Here is a 19626-nt window from a genome sequence, read left to right as displayed (position 1 = left end):
TAGGTTTCAATAAAGGAGGTCACTGCCCCTGACGTTTTGGGTCTGACTGGGATGTGCGGGGCCTACATACTCACCGTAGTCAGTGTAGCGGGGCCAGCAGAAGTGCCGGAGCCCCCCGTAGCTCAGCTGGAAGGAGGGCTCGCTGCGTTTCCGCAGGGCAGCGCCGTTCCTCAGAGAGAGGGCGGCGTGCTCAGAACACCGGTAGGTGATGAAGCCGTACTTCTCGCCTCTGGGGAGAGAGGACAAGGGGAGCGCGTCACTGGGCCAGCTCGTTCGACATCGTCAGACCACCCGCCACTAGGTGAGGGGCGGAAAGCCACGATGACTCCGTAACTGTCTCGCATGGCCCCTCGATAGACACGACAGTCACGGGGCTGACCTCCACAATGGAGTCATAGTAAGAGCAGGCAATCTACTGCGTGTTGGCCCGGGGCTGGCCACCGCCCATCGCCCCACACGCTCTTCAGACCCCCCTGTGATGGGGGGCTGTTGTCACCTCCCCCCTCTGGAGTGAGGAAACAGGCTCTGAGTTCAGAATTTGCCCAAAGACGGGTGGCAGAGCAGGGAAGTAAACTCAGGCTTCCCGCCACGAAGGCTGATCCTTTTCACACTCCCCTCTACTTCCCTCAGGATTCCCATGTTCTAGGATTTGCCACACCTATGCCCCCATCCTCCCAGGCCCGCACCCTTCAAAGGCAGCCTCAGCCAGCCCTTCCTTGGCTGCTAACTTGGCCTTCACCTTCCCTGAGATCGACGGTACTCCGTACACATCTCATCCTTCATGGGAGACGTGTCGTGCCTGCCTGCTCAGCCTCTGCTCCCCGTCCTCTGACAACAGCGCCCTGTGCTCAGCTGGGCTCAGGGCGCCAGGGTAAGTCACACAACGGTGGCCCTCCTTGGCCACAGGGATTTGTTCAAGGATGAACCCGTCAGCCAAAGCAGAACCCCAAAGACTCCATCCCACGTCTTTGCTGGAACCGTGAGGGAGACAGACTCCTGCTTCCCCGAGTAGGAGACAAACTTAGAGCTGGAGGCAGCCACTTTGCTACCAGGAGGGAAGCCTGCCTGAGAAGGATGCCGAGGTGAGGGGGACCTAAAGTCAGTTCTACCTGACTCCTCAGTTCCACAAACAACAAGAGAACGAACCCCAACCTACCCATCTGCCAGACAGACTCCTCACGGACAGAGACCACGTGGGCCCTCCTATTACTCAGCACAGGCAGTGACAGCAGATGCCTTGTAAACACTCAGCTGTATCCCATTTCCTGACACCTCTCTGAACCAGGCCAAAGTTGGGACCCTTCTGATTCTTTAAATGTCTGAGACTCATGCGTGCTTTTTAAATCTTAACAAATTGACCCTTCTCCTTAGAGATTAATTTGATTGCTTTGTCTTTACAGGTTATCTTCATTTGACATCCTGAAGACTGCACAGAACTTAAAACAGTTCTATTTGTGTAATGACTTTTTAAAAAAATTGTGATAAAAACACATAACATAAAATTTACCATCTTGAAGTGTACGGTTCCGTTGTGTTAAGTTTGTGTGATGGACCTCCAGAACTTTTTCATCTTGCAAAACAAACTCTGTACCCGTTAAACAACAACTCCCTATACCCCCTCTTCCCAGGCCCTGGCCACCACCATTCTACTTTCTGTTTCTATGAATTTGACTACTTTTGATCCCTCACGTAAGTGGAATCACACAATATGTGTCTTTTTGTGACTGGCTTACTTCACTTAGCATAACGTCCTCAAGGTTCATCTATGCTGCAGCATGTGACAGGACTGATGCCCATCCTTTTTTTAAGACTGACTAATATTCCATTGCATGCATATACATTTTGTTTATCCATTCATCTGTCAACGGACACTTGGGTTGTTTTCACCTCTTGGCTATTGTGAATAATGGTGCTATGAACAGGGATGTGCAAATCTCTCTTCAAGATCTTCCTTTCAATTCTGTTGATTATATACCCAGAAGAGGAATTGCTGGATAAAATGCTTATTCTATGTTTAAGTTTTTAAGGAATCTCCCTACCGTTTTCCACAGGGGCTGCACCGTTTATATTCCCACCCATAGGGCTCAAGGTTCTAATTTCTCCACGTCCTCACCAACGCTTGTTATTTTCTGTAGCCACCCTAAGGGATGTGAGACGTGTAATGATTCTTATGCAGAAACTATTCTCTCACTGAAGTTTTTAAAAATTATTATTAAATTAGAATTTTAAAAACTTAATAACTTCGTTTGCAAGTATAATGGGAGATACTTCAGAATTATTTCAAAACCGACAAAGCTTTGACATCTAAGTTGTACATTTATACGCAACCTATTCTTGCAGATCCCCTGACAGATGAAACACTGCTTCCCCAGGTGAGTGAGACACCTGGGCCACAGCTGCAGAGGAACAGAGGGATGGAGCAGCGTGGGGCTTGCAGCGAAGTAAGACTGCAATGCAAGCATGCCTTCAGCCACCAGGAGCTTTTTTTTTTTTTGCGGTACGCGGGCCTCTCCTGCTGCGGAGCACAGTCTCCGGACGCGCAGGCTCAGCGGCCATGGCTCACGGGCCCAGCCGCTCCGTGGCATGTGGGATCTTCCTGGACCGGGGCACGAACCCGTGTCCCCTGTATCGGCAGCCGGACTCTCAACCACTGTGCCACCAGGGAAGCCCCACCAGGAGCTTTTTGCAGCCCTGTACCAGGGTCTAGGATGGAAAACCAGAAGCTGACACACAGGCTGCAGATCTGGCTCTGCCACTAGGTAGCTGTTCAGTTAACTTGTCTGAGCTCCCCAGAAAGGAGAGCAATAGAAAGAGTAAGAGTGCATACGTCACAGGCAAGTTGGAAAGTTAAGTAAAAGAATGCATGGAGGGCTTCCCTGGTGGCGCAGTGATTGAGAGTCCACCTACTGATGCAGGGGACACGGGTTCGTGCCCTGGTCTGGGAAGATCCCACATGCCCCAGAGCGGCTGGGCCCGTGAGCCACGGCCACTGAGCCTGTGTGTCCGGAGCCTGCGCGTCCGGAGCCTGTGCTCCGCAACGGGAGAGGCCACAACAGTGAGAGGTTCGCGTAACACACACACAAAAAAAGAATGCATGGAAATTGGCTCGCACTTTAGCAAATTATCAGTACATGTTCCCTGCTATTACTGGGTTGCATGATGGTTACCGGTCCTTCCTTCCCCTGCGCTGGCAGTAGATTTGTTCTGCAAATCTTCTCAGACATCTTTTATGCTTCCAGACCTGAACTGGAACCTCTGTGCCCTCCACTCCCCTCCTCTGCGAGAGCCTGACTCACCTCTTGCTTCTCGTGAGCACCTGGCACTCCACAATCTCTCCAAACACCTCGAAGCGCCTCTTCAGTTCACGGGAGCTCATGTCACTGGAGAGATTTCGAACGTACACCACGCGGCCTTCACCCTGCCCGAGGGGGACACAGAGGGACCCGTCATCATTGCCTGGCTTCCTGGAGCCCCCTTGGTGGCAGGCTCCCATGGAGTCCTCGTCCCCAGTCCACATCACCTGGCTAAGCGAGTGACACCAGCTGGGGCTGGAGTCAGAGAGGACAATGACGGTCGCTATCCCAGAGGACCTGCCTTGTGAGAGGAGGGGGCTGTTTAGCATCGGATGGGGAAGTGGCCCCAAAGGAAGCAGCTGTTTACTTGAAGGGAATGAGCAGAGACTGGGCGCAGATGGGAGAGGGAGCCGTCACTATGGATGTAACTGCACAGTGAGTAGCTTCTGTATTTGTTTTGAGTCTGACTTTTTCTGGTAGTGGGGGAGGTCCGAGGATGGTAATGGACGAGCAAAGGGGGCCAGGTCGCTATGGGTTAGAGTGGGCTGGGAAAAAAGCAATGGGACAGGGGCATAGGGCTTGGAGCCACCATCATCTTTGGTTTCGCCACGGTACTGTGTAGACACTGTGACCAAGAGGTGACCTTCAGGTGAGCTTGGTGCCAGGCCCCTAGAACTGCCCAGCAGGGGGAGGGGAGGGGGGAAGCCCAGCTGGAACCTCCCTTCTTCCTCTACCGTCTGTGATTGGAAGTTAAAGCCACAGCTATCGGAAGAGTGGCTTTGATTTGCTGGAGAAACTCCAGCTGTGCTCCTGTGGGCAAAATCACCAGGTTCTGGTTTAGATGGGCTTGCTCCGGAACAGGTTAAGGCCTGTGGTTCTCCAGCCATCCCCTTCTGCGCCACTGAGGGCAGGGAGGAAAGCAAAGGCCCGCAGTCCACAGCAGGGCGCTGCTGTACGGTCACGGGAAGTGTGCACGTTCCCTAGGATGGCCTAGGTTCAGCTGCGTGTAGCAATGTCCTCTCCCAGCCTCCTCCGGCACCTTGAATTCACAAGGTTCTTTCCTGCCTCTGCCCCACTGTCCTCCAGAATCTTTGCTTCATTGGCTCCTTTCATCTCTTGGGGCCCAGCTCCTTGAAGATGCCCCTCCTAGACGACCATATAAATACATCAGCCCCACACAGTCAAAACACGACTGTTTCAGACACTTTAGTCATGACGTGATTAACTTCATAGTGCACCTCCCAATCTGTAATTACAGTGTTTATTGATTTGTTTATGAGTCTGTTGTCTCTCTCTCCCTTCTGGCCCAACCATGGGAAGTGGGGACCTTGTCTGTCTCGTTCACTCTTGCCATCCAGCACCTAGAACAGGGCATGTCACAACTGCTGAATGGTCACACATGGTTTCCAGGAAGACGCTCCACATGGTTTTAAGTACCTGCTTCGAGACAGCTGCATGCGTACCTCTGGGGTATGCATACCTCATGTGTTCCCTTCCCTGAAGCACCATGCTGGGGGGGAGGTGGACAATCCAGTGAGAGTCTGTCTGTCTGTTCGTGCTTCTGTCTTACTTTCCCTTCCCTCCTTTCTAAGTGATATGGAGGAGATGAATCCAGCTCCTCGCCGCAGCTTCCTGATGAATTTTCCCTACGGGGTGCTTTGCAGTGGGTCCACCAGGCACTGCCTGGCCTGTGAACTAACTCTGGGAGAAGATTAAGGAGATGGATCAGGAGGAAGGGACAGTCTCTCTTGGTCCCTTAGCCCCGATCGCACCGGGGGACCCTGTGTACAGATGAGTAAACTGAGGCTCAGGGAAGCTGGGGAGCAACTGACGGTCACACCGAAGTGGAAGCAAGGCCAGCTCTGCTCCCCCATCACCGCCTGTCCCCCGGGCCCTGTCAAGCCTCTGACGCTGAGCCCTACGTGCTCACCAACTGCACGCCTCCCAGCCAGCCCTTGGCTGCATTTTGCACGGTGCCACCTTTGATGCCCTTTGGTGACCCCTGTGCTTTTCTAAATGAGAGAAATATAACTACCTCCTGCAGGCCACAGATGACCTCAAAGGGCTTCAGGTCTACGAAGCCCTAGCACTTCCTGATGCCCCTGCTCATCCCCATTCACTCTGGGCTCTGGGGCCCCATTTCACTTACAATGGCCTTTTCCCGCTGCTTCCTGGTGTGCCGGACACTTGGCGTTCTGTCTGAACACGACCCTCTGCTCTCACATCTGTCAGTGAACAAGCAAAGCAGAGGCACTCACTCTCGGCAGGAACCACAGGGGGACGGGGGAAGGACTTGCTCAGGAGGCAAGGGGTGCTTCCTCCGCTTCTTTCGGACTCGTTCGTGAGGGCAGAACTATGAGAAGGCCCTCCTGAGGGAGCCCGGCTTTCCCCCTCAGCGGTGACCGCCCGGGTTCGCCTGCGGGTCTGAACACGTGACCGACACATACCTTCTGCCAGCTTCTGGGACGAGATCACTGAGAACCACCACTTTGCTAATCATAACCCTTGTGAACCTTTCTATGCCAACGGGGGCGGAAAGGCCCTCTCGCTTCATTATGGTATTTGACCTGAAGAAAAAAAACCATCCTCTGAGGTCTCATGTCTCCCCACTTTCCAGATGAAAACCCTGAGGCTCAGGTTCAGTGGGAAATTCGCGCAAAGCTAAAAAGAAGGAAGCCAGAGCTAGCGGGAGGCCTGCTGATTCCAGACCCGCTGCTCTCCCTCCAGTGGTTGCAGCCTGGCCAAGCAGCAGCCCCAGCAGCCATCACAGCCCCCGGGCCCCGGGGGTCAGGGGACCAGTCAGCCCAGATGCACAGCCCGAGAGGCTCCTGGATGCCGCACGCCTGCGCCCTCCTGACTGTCTGCACACTGCCCTCTCCTCCTGAGGGCCAGGCTGCCAGAGTGGAAGCAGCAAGGCGTGTGGGGCATGGGTGAGTCCCAACTCTGCCACACGCTGTCTGCGTCCTTGGGAATAAAGCAGAGGATGAGAGCAGGGGCTCTGGAGTCAGACAGCGTTCCAACGCTGACTTTACCACCTCCCTGCTGGTGACCTCGGGCTGGCTACTTAAGCCACCTCAGCTCCAGTTCTTCACCTGTCAACTAGGGAGAATCAATTGTATCTGCCTCCTAGGCCATTTGGGAGGATCAAATCAGAACATGCCCATAAATGCTTAGCCCAGGAACAGCTCAATACTTGCTGGCTATATTTTTCTATTGAACATTTTTGAGCCTCAGCTTCCTCATCTATAAAATGGGGATAAGAGGCAGACGCACCCTCCAAGTGCATCTGTGAAGCTCACATAGGGTAAAAGAAAGGGATGTGACTTGCAAACTTTAAAGTACTACACAATAATAGTATCATCATCCATTTGCAATGGAATTGGCGGCCTCCCCCCATGAAGAACTGAGAGTGACTGGAAGGTGCTGTAGGGCTTGTTAAACCAGCTCAAAGTGCTTCCTGTTGACTGTTGTTCGGTAGCAGAAGCACAGGTAAAGAAATGCTGGTCTGGAGAAGACTGATGACTAGTTTTTCATGTTTACCAGCCACCAAGCTCTGCCAGGCAGCTGAGCAGGAACCAAGTTAACCAATTAACTTTCTCCAGTGGCAGAGAAAGCCAGCCCTGAACTTGGCCCAAAAGGGAGAAGAGGGAAAGGAGAATCCATGGGGTTTTCGAGAGAGGCCCCCAACTCTTTGCAGACAAGCCCATGGGTACAGGCCCTGAACAGCTCAGGAGGGGAAGGAGGCCGAGAAACTCCAGCTCCTGCCTTGGGGGATGCGCTTCAACAGAACAAGAACCGTAGCAGCTTCTGAGCAGATGCTGCAGAGGAAACCGCCTAATGAGAACACAGGTGGGCTAGCTCACAGCGACCCCTGGAGAAAGGAGAACGGAGCTGGAAGGAGGGCTCAGAGAGGTCTGACGGAAGATGGCTCGATCGTCCTGGCTTATGACGTAGAAGGGTTTTTAGAGAAATTGCTCAAAATAAGCTCATTTCGAGTGACAGATAGTTCAGGGCTTCAGCACTGAGTCCACAAATCCCCTAAAATTGAATGCTCAGTTAGACGTCTATGCTCATTCTAATGGGGAAAGGAGGCTTTGCTTTTAATCAGATTTTCAGTTAAGAGCTACTGGTATAGATAAGGAAATATAATGCAGAATTTTCCTAAGGAAAGGTATCTTTCTATTACCTGAATTCTGCTTCTCAGAGCATGGCACTCTGGCAACGTCATCATTCCCTGGGAACTTGTTACAAATGCAAATTCTCCACCTCCACCCCCAGACCTACAAAACCAGACATTCAGGAGGTGGGGCCCTGCCATCTGAGCGGTAACAAGGCCTCCTGGTGACTCTGCACTGCTCCAGACCCAAGAGCACCATCTGGTGGTCACTCAGGTGCATCTCGGGCAGAGGGTTTGGGACCTGCACCCACCCTCCTCAGGCCTCCCCCAGGAAGAGCCAGGTCCTGCTGTGAGCAGGGAGAGAAGCAATCTATCTCCACCAAAATATGCCAAACTTCTATTCTTTCTGCCCAGCCCCCCATGGAATTCTGGACCAGCTCCTTCTACAGTCCGGTTCAGTGAGCAAAGATGGTACGAGCAAACAGGCTCATGACACATCATCCCTGTGCGAAGGTAAAAGAGCTCCCACGGGGGCGGCTGACTGCCGGAAGACACTGTGCAACTCAGCAGCACGGAGAAATGGGAATAAACCTTATCACTGCTTTAAATCCCGGTATTTTTTTTTTTGAACATAGATTAGAATTATGCTGATCTTTCTTTCACATGTAAACATCACATAGGTATTACACTGTGTGGGTATATTGACCCTTGAACAACATGGATGTGAGCTCTGTGGATCCCCTTACACTGGGATTTTTTCAACAGTAAATACGACAGTACTACACTGTCGGCAGTTGTTGAATCTGCAGATGCGAAGGAACCTCGGATAAGCAGGGCCGGCTATAAATTACACGGGATTTTTGACTGTAGGGAGGATTGGTGCCCCTAACCCTCGCCTTGTTCAAGGGTTAACTGTATATGTTTACACAAAAACCTAACCATTTTACAAATATAAAAACAGAAACAGATGAATGAGAGGCAAGTTCATTTGGATATCAGGCCACAATAGGCCAGAAAGTGAGTTTTCTTCCTCCCCCGAGGCCAGGAGATTTGGGCCACTCCTGACTGCCACACAGCAGGCTTTGCCTGGATACAGGACTTGCCCACAACTCCCCAAGGAGTCCACCTCCAGGGCCTCCGACCAGGACACTGACCACACAGGGAGACGCAGCCCCAGTTTCAGGGCTCCTCTCTCCCCTGACACCCTGAAACTGGGGGGTCCTCAGGGGTCCACCACCCATCCTGAGGCCACCCGTCTATCCATACCTGAAGGTCCTTCGCGTGGCTGGTGACCGGGAGCGGCAGGACGAGGAGCCAGAGCTGGAGCGGCTGCGGGAACAGAGCTGCCGGCTGGCCTTGCTCGGTGGGCTCTGGTAGGGGCAGTGGTCAGAGCGAGGGGGACTGACCCCTGAGTCCTCGTCATCCTCCTCCTCCTCGTCGTCCTCCTCTAGGAGGAAGTTGCTCTCGCCACTGCTGCTGCTGCTGTCCTCAAAGACGGTGTCGTATTCGGGGCTCTTGCAGGAGGCCAGGTCTTCATCCTCCAAGGCTGTCTCCAGGAGGCCAAAGTGCTTGGTGAGGCTGGCGCGGATCTCGTGGTCTCTCAGCAGCGTACTGTCCTTGATGGGGACGCCGACATCACAGCTCCCGTCTTCCTCCCTGCCAGAGGCCTGTGCCTCAGCCCGCGGGGCCCCTTGCTGGGGCCAGTCCTCAAGGTGGACCCCAGATGGCTCCCAGGACCTCAGCACCTTCCTCTGCAGGGCGCCTTCTGGCTTGAGCACCTGGCAGTAGTCGTGGTCTCCAAAGGAACAGGAGAAGGGGCGCTTCTGGCCAGCCTGGGAGGCTGGCTGGGCTGCGGCATGCCGCAGGTGGGACAGGAGCTCGCTCCGCTCTGGGTGCTTCTTCGGCAGCTTGCGGGCAGCCTCTGCGGCGGCCCCGAGCCGGGGAACCTCCGGGGTGGGAGCTATGTCTTTGCCTGGGCTGTGCTTGATGTCTGGCTTGAAGGGGTCTTCCTCTGTGGGCTTGTACGGAGGCGTGGTGGGCGGAGTGAGTCCTACCCAACCAAGAGGAAACACATGTGAGGCAGAGACAGATCACTTCTCCAAGGAACACTGAAACCCTAGTTTGGGATGGCAGGGAAGTAGCATATATGGCGCCACTCCCCAGAGCCAATGGATGGCAGGCATCACTAATCGATTACCGCACTGCGGACCGAGCCTGGACGTAGCCTGGGACTCCTCCTCACACAGTCCATCAGTAATTTTTCAGAGCTGGCGTGTGATGAAAGCCCTTTGCCATCCCTTCTGTAGTCTGGCAACGGTAGCCAAAGCCTCCAGATCATCCAAGCTCTCTCTTCCTGCTCCATATCCAATCATTCCACGAGCCCTCCCACCGGTCGTTCCAAATGCCTCTTAAGTCTCCCAGGGTGCAGAGGGGGCAGGTACCATAGGTAACATCTCCCACCTGGATTTGACCACCACAGTGACCTCAGTGGTCCTGCAACTGACCTTGGACTCCATCTTCCCCCGGGCATCAGCCAGAGAGCTCTTCCTTTCTGGTGCTCCCGAAGCCCACAGGATCTAGACGAACCCCTTCGGCCTGGCATTCCTCTCAGCCTTTGGTGGTTGTGTTTGCCTGACCCCCCAGTTCTGCCACAGAGCAACACCGGGTGGCCAGTCTCCTCTGATGCACCTATACTGCCGCTCCTCTGTGCCTCTGCTCATGCCAATTCTGTGGCCGGGGATACCCTTCCCTTTTTTTTTTTTTTTTTTTGTCTCTCCAACTTCTATGCATCCTGCAAGCCTAGCTCAAATATCTGCTGCTCTGGGTACTTTGTGAATCTTCTCAGGCCACATCCTGCCCCTCCCCACTCTTCCCCTTCCTCTGTGCTCCCAGAGCTCTTGCACGGTCTTTGGAACAAGCGCATATCAAACAGTACTTGTCATGGTGTGAGTCTGTCGCCCACATAAGACCGTGGGCTCCTTCAGGGGAAGACACGTGTCTCTTTTCATGTCAGATCATGTGCCAACTGTTGGCAGCTAAACAGCTGAACCTGGGCCCTGACTCTCCTTATAACGCCCTCAATGTGTAGCTCAAGACCCGGCGTAGCCTGTGCAGCGGCGGCAAGGAAGGCTTGATGGGGCACTCCCTAACTGCCCGAGGGGCTGCGTCCCCAACGGCACCCCACCAGCTGAGCCCCCGGCTCACCTGCTGTGCCACAGAGCTCCACTGTCAAGGTCTGCTCGAAGCTCTTCTTGCCAAAAGGAAGGTCGCCAGTGGGGCTGGGGAGCACAGGAAGGAGAGAAGTCAGTCAGCAGCAGGCTCCACCTCCCCGAGCATGGCAGGAAGGCAAGGGGACATTGTGCCAGGCCCTGGTTCTGCTGCCCACGAAAGCGATGCCTGGGGAGAATTTTCAGGGGAACTCTCTCCTGGTTGTTGGAGGAAATCAAAGCTGTACAGCTCTTTCAAGGAGACATGGGAGAGACTTGAGGGAGGTGGAGACAGGACAAGCATTGTCAGCCTCCTTATTTTATGATGGAACACCTGAGGCCCAGAGAGGAGAAGACACTTGCCCAAAGCCACACAGCACTGTCAACTTTTCCCCATGAAATTCTCCACCTTTCCCCTGGGCCTGCTTCTAAAAACAAACTCCCTTTCAAGGGAGCCCAGATCCTAAGAGTCCCATATGGCAATGAGGGCAGGGGTGTGGGGACAAGGACCAGGCTCAGGGGCCAATGAACCACCCTACACCCAACCAGATAAGGTCTCCTGGAGTCATAAACCAACAATTTCTAAAAATCTACCTTTGCGACAAGGCCAGCATGAGGCACCTGGGAGAGTCTGAAAAGAAGACAAAAAAGAAAAAAATAAGATTTTTCCCAACATGGCATGGCTAGCAGATGTTTCCCTCTGAACTTCATCGGTACCAAGCACAGCTTCTTTCAGGCGTGTGACCCAAAAGCCTCTGCCACTTTTAGGGACTGGCAGGAACAACTCAAATCCACCTTCATTCCCCCAGACTCAGCAACATTAACAGCTGGCAGATCTACTGATTCTGCAGAGTTGATGGGAACCAGGGCGACCCCTTCTGGCCAATCAGTGTAGCACAATGGTGAAGCGTTCCAGCTTCCAAGGCTAGTAGTGGCTGTGGGCTCTGCCCCAGACAGATGCAGGACTAACTCGCTGAACCGACCATTAGCTATCTCTGTGCCTTTGTTTCTGTGTCTTAAAATGGGAATTATAACAGCACCCACCACACGGGCTTCCTGTGAGGATCAATGGGGATAATCCGTGTCAAGTCTTAGACCAAGCCTGGCATAGCGAGTGCATAACAGATAACTGCTGTATTATTATCCCCACTATTGTTACCATTTAAAATGCCACTTCACTGTGGAGCTGAATTTATAGACTCACACCCTCCATCACACTGCTACCCAGGGAGTCTTCTTTAGAGCACTTATCACAATTTGTCATCACTTTTCCTTTCTTGGCCACTTTTTGACTGCCTGTCTCCCCCACTGACACCCAAGCCCCAAGAAGGCAGGCATCCTGCTGCTCGTTCATTAAGGACACCTGGCCCATGCATGATGAGAAACTCAGAGATGGGTAGGAGGTTCCTGAAGATCTGCCCAACGAGCCTACTGCACAGGAAGGGAAGCTGAGAGACAGAGAGGGAGAGGGATATGCCCAACCCAGGGCTCCTGGTTCCCGGGCAGTGGGGTCTGCCACACCCTGGCCCTGCCCCCTCTCTCGGACCACCAACTCCGACTACCTCCAGAAGAGAGCTGCGGACAACTGGGGTCCTCGTCGGTGTCCCCACACCCGCTCTCACAGGGGCTCTCCAGAGCTGGGATCTGGGGTCCCCGTCGGAGCTGCTGGTCTTGGCCACTGTCCTCGTCCGCGGGGCTGCCCAGCTCCCCCTCCACGTGGTAGGCCTCAGGGGCCAGGCGCAGCGAGGGCAGAGCCCCTTGGGGCTCCGCGGGGACCATGGGCTCATCGGTGAACGTCAGCCAGGGGCCCAGCTCCGGGTTCAGTCTCCTGGAACGCCGCACGGGGCACACAGAGCTCTCCTGCTTCCTCCCCAGCTTGGTCCCCGGCAGGCCCCGGCCCGGCCTTTTCCGGCCCCACTCCTCTTCCTCTTTTTCTTCTTCTTCCTCCTCCTCTTCCTCATCTTCCTCCTCAGGCTGCAGCCTGGCCAACCGGCTGATGTGCCCTTTCACCTCCAGCCGCAGCGGGCGCAGGCTGGGTCTGGGGCCCGAGCTCTGGGGTGAAGCCGCGACCCGCACCTCCTCCACGGGGGAGGGGTGGCCCGCAGAGGCCTGGCTGTCTTTGGGCCTGGGCCGGGCCCGGGGTGTGAGGGAGGCGTAGACAGGCGTGGCCAGGCGGTAGGGTTTGCTGACATCACAGAGGATATCTTGAGCCAGAAGTTCCCTCAGGATGGAGAACTCAGCCCAGGTGGCTTTGGAAGGGTGCTGGCACCGAGGCCGGGGTCTGACCTGCTGGGCGGGGCTGCTGCAGGGCTGGGGGTCTGGCTCTGGGGCCTGTGCGGGCAGCTTCCTCTGGGGAAGGCAGTAGGTGTGCATGTAGCGAATGAGCTGCACCATGGCCTGCATGTCCTCCTGGGACACCTGGGCGCCGGGGTCTGCCCTGCCCGGTGCTGGGGAGTCCCAGGGAGAGGCTGGAGCCGGCTGGGGACTCGGGCAGTCCTCACCCGCCTCCTCATCCTCCTTGGCAGGGACCCAGGGACTCAGGGGTGGTGGTGGCTGGAGGACCCTATCAGGGGAGCGAGCTTTAGCCCGGGGGCAGGACGGCACCGAGGTGAGGTGCTTATGCAGCTCTGTGCAACTCCGGGTCTGAGACTGCATCATGGGGGCCTTCCTGTCTTGGGCGCTGTCCATCTGGAGAGGAAAAGAGGCCAGAGTGAGGAAGGAGACCCACACTGCTTCTCCCCGCTGCCCACCCCTGCAGCCACTGGCCAGGCCCAGCTGGTCTCACCTGGATCGTCAGAATTGCCAGGTTTCACCACTTCATCCCCAGCTTCCAGCACAGAGCCTGGCACTTAGCAGTGCTCAGGGGATGAGGAATGAAGGAATGGCCAGCCTCCTAACAGGTCTCCTAGCTATGGATTTTGCCTTTTCTAGATTTACTGCCAAAGCCCTGCTCTGACTACCCCACTCCCCTGCGCGGAGCCTTCAGAGAGAGTGCCAGGAAGTACATTAGTGGTTGCCTGGGGCTGGGCGTGGGAACAGGGATTAACTGTAAACAGGGACACTGGGGATCTTCCTGGGATGATAGAAACGTTCTAAAACTGGATTGTGGTCGTGGCTGCACGACTCTGTAAATTTACTAAAAATCACTGAATCATACTTTTAAAACAGGTGCCTTTTATGGTATATAAGTGGCACCTCCATAAAGCTGTTAAAAAAAGAAAAAGAAAAAGAACAATTCAGTATCTTCCCAGTACCCGTGGGGTAAAGGGGAGGCCCCCTGGCCAGGGGTGCTCTGCAATGTAGCCCCACCTGACCGCTGTCTCCAGCCTTATCTGCCCCCACTGGTCCACACAGGGCCTTTGCTCCCAGTGCAAATGTCTCTTTGCTGGGGCCAGACTGGCTGTCAAGGGTGTCTCACGCCCCTGGTGTGCCCCCTAGCACTCCAGAGGGCAGGCTGGCTCAGGAAGGAGCTTAGCTGCTGCCCTGTTGACAGAATGGAACATGAGGGATGGACCTCTGTTTTGGGAGGTCAGCCAGGACAAGTAGGGAGGGGGCACAGGGACAGGGTCCGCCCCCCAGGGGAGCCCAGGCAGGGGACAGACTCCTACAGAGCCACTGTCTGAGAAAGATGCCATCCTGATTCTGCCCCAAGGGGTGGGACTGTCCGCAGCAGTCCCCTGCAGCAGTGTCTGGGGACAAGAGGGGAGGGCTGGGTGCAGGCTTTGAGTAACAGGAATGCTGGGAAATTACCTCTGAAACCTCTCCTTGGAAGTCTTGGAAGATGGAGCCCAAGGAGGAAAAGGGACTTGCTTCCCTCCTGGGTGCTCAAGATAGAGCTTTCAGCTCTCCGATGGCTCCCCACAAAGAGGAATCCAAACTCCTTATGGCCTCCATGGTGCCAGTGAGGACCTTACGTTTCCTTCTGTCGCCGCATTAGCATAAGCTTCCTGAGGGCAGGCCACATCCTCCTCGTCCCCGCTCTAACCCAACAACTAACACAGTGCCTGGAACACTGAGGTACAGTTGACTCTTGAACAATGTGGGGGTTGCGGGGGGTAGAACGGCCACGCAGTGGGAAATTCACATATGACTTCTAGTCAGCCCTCAGCAGCCACGGTTCCTCTGCATCTGCGGATTCAACCAACTGCGGATCCTGCAGTACTGTAGTATTTACTACTGAAAAAAAGTGCAAGTGGTCCCATACAGTTCAAACCCACGTTGTTCAAGGGTCAACTGCACACGAACAAGCCCAAGGCTCTTTCTAGAACCCCAGACTGGCCTGGGTCTCAAGCAGTGCCCAGCATATCAGTGACAAGGGTTGTGTGATGAGCAAAGAGGGAAGCTGGAAGTGGACTGAACTTGATGGCCTCTAACAAGAGCGGAAAGGTGCACACCGCCCTCCCCAGAGACCCCCAGAGGCCTGGGTGGGTCTGGGGGCATGTGCAGAAATACCTTGACCCAAGGCCGCTGACTTCTAGACCTGAGGCCTGCCTGGCGCCAGGCGGTCCCTTCCTTCTGGCTGTCAGAGGTCGAGGCTGGGTAGGACGTGGTGAGAAGGAGTTTCTGCAGCTGTGGGAGGAACAGAGAGGAGAGGAGCCGGGGCTGAGCTGCAGCCAGAGACAGGGGAAGTGCACCTCAGGGAGAAGCCTGGCCCAGAGCCAGCCCCTCAGGACCAACCACACCCTGATCCCAACATCACAGGGCCATGGTGGAACACAGGAAGGGCACTTAATGACCTAGAATATGTTCCCAATATATTAAGTACAGAAAGCAGGTTGTGTAACAATCCCAAACCCATACAGGCATCCCAATAAAATGTAAGTCCTTTTGAGAGTTCATAACCTAAGAGGAATATCTGTGATCTTGAGAAACCCAGACAGATGTTGGGTGATGTCTACCCATCTTACTGTTGAAATATGATGCACACACTTGATTGGGACATTCTGCATACACTCGTAGTACACATACACCACTTTCTGTGACCTTTCATGAGGCGGGATTCAATCATACAAGAATATATATATACACATCACTTCCAACCCAGCCAGCTGTTTTCACACAAGTGGAAGCTGCTTAAGCTTGTCTGGCTTTTCTAAATTTTCTATAAAAGTTGCTGAGCTTCTGTACCCGGAGGAAAAGTGCTCAGTGTATCCCAGCCAAGAAAGCAGGGAGCTGAGGACGCCTGGGGGTTTCACCAGGGATCCTACCACAGCCAAGCTTGAGAACAAGTCAAGAAACATCATGGGCTTTTGCTACAGCATCAAGTGTTTCCTCAAGGGACATGACCCCCAGGAGGATTGCCAAAGGCCTGGGGACCAAAGTAAAGGCCACTCGCCACTCCCCTAGGAGCTGGATGAGCCACACCACCCTACCTCGACCCCAGACAAACACACACATCTGTGATTCTCTGGCGTGGACAGGAAAAGATTCTTAGACCAGAGGCAAGGGACCTGGTTCTGCTTCAGTTCAATCCCAGCTCACTGTGAGACCTTGGGCAAGTCCTTTCCCTCTCCCAGCCTTGAGGAAGAGGGAAAGGACTGGGAGAAACCAGCCTTGGTTTCTCCAAGGTAGGGGGTATGTGTGTGTGTGGGGGGGGTGTCTGTGTGTGTGTGTCTGTGTCTGTGTATGTATAAAACAGGGGCATGGGCTTCCCTGGTGGCGCAGTGGGTGAGAGTCCGCCTGCCGATGCAGGGGACGCGGGTTCGTGCCCCGGTCCGGGAAGATCCCACATGCCGCAGAGCGGCTAGGCCCGTGAGCCATGGTCGCTGAGCCTGCGCGTCCGGAGCCTGTGCTCTGCAACGGGAGAGGCCACAACAGTGAGAGGTCCGCATACTGCAAAAAAAAAAAAAAAAAAAAAAAAAAAACAGGGGCAGGTAGACTAAATGATTGGGTCTTTTTTGACTCAGGGGTCCCTCTAAGAATATGAGAGAAGCTACTGACCTCAGAAAAACATATATGTAGAGGTCCACGGGTCCCCATTAGTCCAGAGGTAGACTCTCTGGGACCCATGTCTCCAGGTTAAGAACCGGGTGTCTGTATAAATTCTCAGGGCCTTTCTAGAACTCTGTTGGTATGCGGGTTGTCTCAATGGTGAACCTGTTTCCTGTGTGCCTAGCCCAGTGCCTGAAACAAAAGTGCCGTCTAAGGCATGAGAGGGAACAACCGGTGACCAGCAAGGGTCACTCTCTACTTCTTCCAGGGTGGTCCCTCTCCAGAGTCCCATACAGAATTCCTCTTTTTCCATGACCACCACTACCGGTTGTGCTGGGACTATCACTCGGATAGCACTTTTTGAGACACTTCTTTGTACCAGGCACTGTTCTAAGTTCTTTATATGTATAAATCTGCTGGACTCCTCCCAACCGCCTTTGAGATAAGCACTATTATTAACCCCACCTTACAGACCAGGAAGCTGGGTCAGAGAGAGGCTAGGTGCCTAAGGGACACATAAGCATTCATTGGTGGGGCTGGGAATCAAACCCAGGAGGTCTGATTCTAGTCTGAAAGGAAGCACAACACTTATCAGCAGAAGCCACAATGTGGGACCGAACATATGCTTGTATCCGGCACACATAAGTGCTTACTAAATATTTCACACTGCTTTGGGGAACTTGCAGGCAGCGGGCAAGAGGGCAAGGGGTCCTGGACCAGGAGTCAGAGTACCTGAGCTCTGGTCCTTGCTGGCGCACCAACTTGCTGTGTGACCCTGGGAGAGGCCCTCCCCTCGCTGGGCCTCAATTTCCCCAGTCGCACTTTACGGTCACCAAGGGCCTGTCCGGCTCTAACTCTTCACGACCAAAGACCCCTTCCACCTCCACCAGGCTCCGATTTTCCAGCTAAGTCTCGCCAGCCCCTAGGAGCTACAGTGTCAGGGTGAGGAGCCCAAGACAGATGAGCTGTTCTTCACAAGCCAGGACAGCTGGCTTTCTGGCACCCTAAGCCCGAGTCAAGGGTAACTGCTTTCAGCAACTTCTGAGGTCCGGAACCCTTTGGAATCTGAAAAAGCTGAGACCTTCTCCCTAGAAACCTGCAATGCCATGTGTACGTTTCTACATTCCACGGACACTCAGGTAGCAGTTAACTTTTGCTGGTGGAAGTACGAACCGGTCCAACCTCTTTGGAGGGCCAACTGGAAGTATTTGTCTAAACTGAAAAACCACATAGCCTACGACCAAGGAATTCCTTTTCTAGGAATGTATCCACTTACAAATGGCCAAGGCCAGTAACAGGACACAGACTGAAGCAATGGAGCAATAAAGAAGTTGAAACAATGTACATATCTGCCAACCAGGGAGTTGGTTGAAGAAGTATGGTACATCCTTATGAAGGAACACTATGCAGCCAACAAAAAGGATAAAACAGAGATACCTCCGCTCATTTGAAAGAGTTCCCAAGACACACAATTCACCTGAGAAAAGCAAGGTGCAGGGCAGTATATAATGGAGGCTTCCTTTTGTAGTTAAAAAGAAAAGTGGAAGAGGAAAGTCACACAACAGATCAGTAACCATGGTTACTTCTAAGGTAGGAAAAAACAATTATGAGATGGGTAAGGAGGTTGTGCTTTTAACTATCCATACTTCCTGCTTGAATTTTTACTGTGTGTGTAAGCATAATCTTTAGGAAAATGTTTATATTTAATTTCAAGGGTTTAACACACACTTAGCGTCAATCCATGAACTCCCAAAGGGCCTACAGTGTTGCAGGTGAAGCCCAGGGAGGCCTCCCATGGCCAGTCCAGGCTGCTGCCCTGAACCTCTGCCAGTGATGCACGGAGACCCCTGCAGGGGCTGGAGCTGGTTTTCCAGCACCCACCACCTCTACCACCAGACACCACATCTCAAGCCACCACCATCGTTTCAGTTGGAAACAGATTCTCACCAGCGAGAGCTCATCCACTTCAGGGGCTGAGGCTGGGGCCCTCTCCAGGGAGGGGCTTGGGGGCGCAGATGAGGGGACAGGCGAAGCAGAAGCGCAGGAGGGTGCGTCTCCGTCATCCAGGGCTGGGAAGGCGGCCAGATGCACAACATCTTCGGGGATGTCATCCAGGGTTTTGGTGAGCGCTGCCAGGAGGGCCTCATTCTCACTGTCGATTATCTGCAGTGAGCAGAGGCAGAGAGGGGACACGGTTAGTCAACGCCTTGGGCTCAGCGACTTTGTGTAGAAATCTGCTCTGTACACACAGCTGCACTACCATCACCCTCCCGCCAAATCCACTCAGATCCTCTCAGTTTGCTGGGACGGCAGATGCCCGAGAAATGTGCTATGGACTCCAAGAATCAAAGAAGTTTACGAGAAGGCAGCAGGTGGAAATGGAAAGGGGCCTGGCCTAGGAGCCCCAGTCTGGACTCTGCTGCTCATCAGCATGTGACCCCAGGCCCAGGGCTGTCCACGTGAGGGACGCCCGTCCCCTCCTCTAAGGACAGCCGCTTCACACCACGGCCTCCTGCGTCCAAACCCCTGGACAGGGCCCTGAGGCTGCTCTATGCCAATGGTAGCCCCAGGTCAGTCTCTCTGACCCTGGGGCCCAGGCAGGGGGTAGAAAGGCTGGAAGCGTCAAGGTTCAACCGTGACAGTGAAAGCAGAGCAATAGGGAAACAGCTACCATCCCCTGTGGGTTCCGGGGGCTTGCTGCCTCCTTCACGCATGGAGGGGCAGTCAGTGCAGCGGCTAGGAGCCTGGGCTCTGGAACTGGGGCTGAATCCCAGATCTCACGTTTATCAGCTGTAATCTACTTCATAAGGTTATTGTCAAGGGCTGAGTTAACATATGTAATATGCTTAGAAAACAGTGCCTGGCACCTAACAAGCACTCATTACTACTACTACCACCACGACTACTACTACCACTACCACTACCACTACCACTACCACCACCACCACTACCACTACCACTATTACCACCACTACCACTACCACTACCACTACTACCACTACCACTACCACCACTACCACTACCACTACTACCACTACTACCACTACTACTACTACCACCACCACTACTACTACCACTA

The 19626-nt window shown here is 54.0% G+C and overlaps 1 protein-coding gene across 6 annotated transcripts in view; it reads right to left on the bottom strand.

Annotated features, from left to right (window-relative positions):
- PPARGC1B (PPARG coactivator 1 beta) overlaps positions 1-19626 on the bottom strand; it is a 114791-nt gene that overhangs the window by 8563 nt on the left and 86602 nt on the right. For 4 of the 6 annotated variants that reach the window (XR_009563491.1, XM_060296437.2, XM_060296435.1 and 1 more), the window contains 9 exons: positions 18495-18710; positions 15069-15185; positions 12179-13304; positions 11211-11247; positions 10615-10688; positions 8677-9460; positions 5443-5518; positions 3297-3418; positions 75-229 (listed from right to left, as the gene is read on the bottom strand). Coding sequence is in view for 4 of the 6 variants with exons in the window: in XM_060296437.2 (XP_060152420.1) it covers positions 75-229; positions 3297-3418; positions 5443-5518; positions 8677-9460; positions 10615-10688; positions 11211-11247; positions 12179-13304; positions 15069-15185; positions 18495-18710 (2707 nt within the window). In the remaining 2 variants the exon portion in view is untranslated. Of the gene's footprint in view, positions 1-74; positions 230-3296; positions 3419-5442; positions 5519-8676; positions 9461-10614; positions 10689-11210; positions 11248-12178; positions 13305-14366; positions 15049-15068; positions 15186-18494; positions 18711-19626 lie in introns of those variants that run through there. The other 2 variants (XM_060296436.2, XR_009563492.1) reach the window with 2 other exon arrangements.

Source organism: Globicephala melas, chromosome 3, assembly GCF_963455315.2.
Source record: "Globicephala melas chromosome 3, mGloMel1.2, whole genome shotgun sequence".
Lineage (NCBI taxonomy): Eukaryota > Metazoa > Chordata > Mammalia > Artiodactyla > Delphinidae > Globicephala > Globicephala melas.
This window is presented reverse-complemented; position numbering and strand designations above follow the sequence as displayed.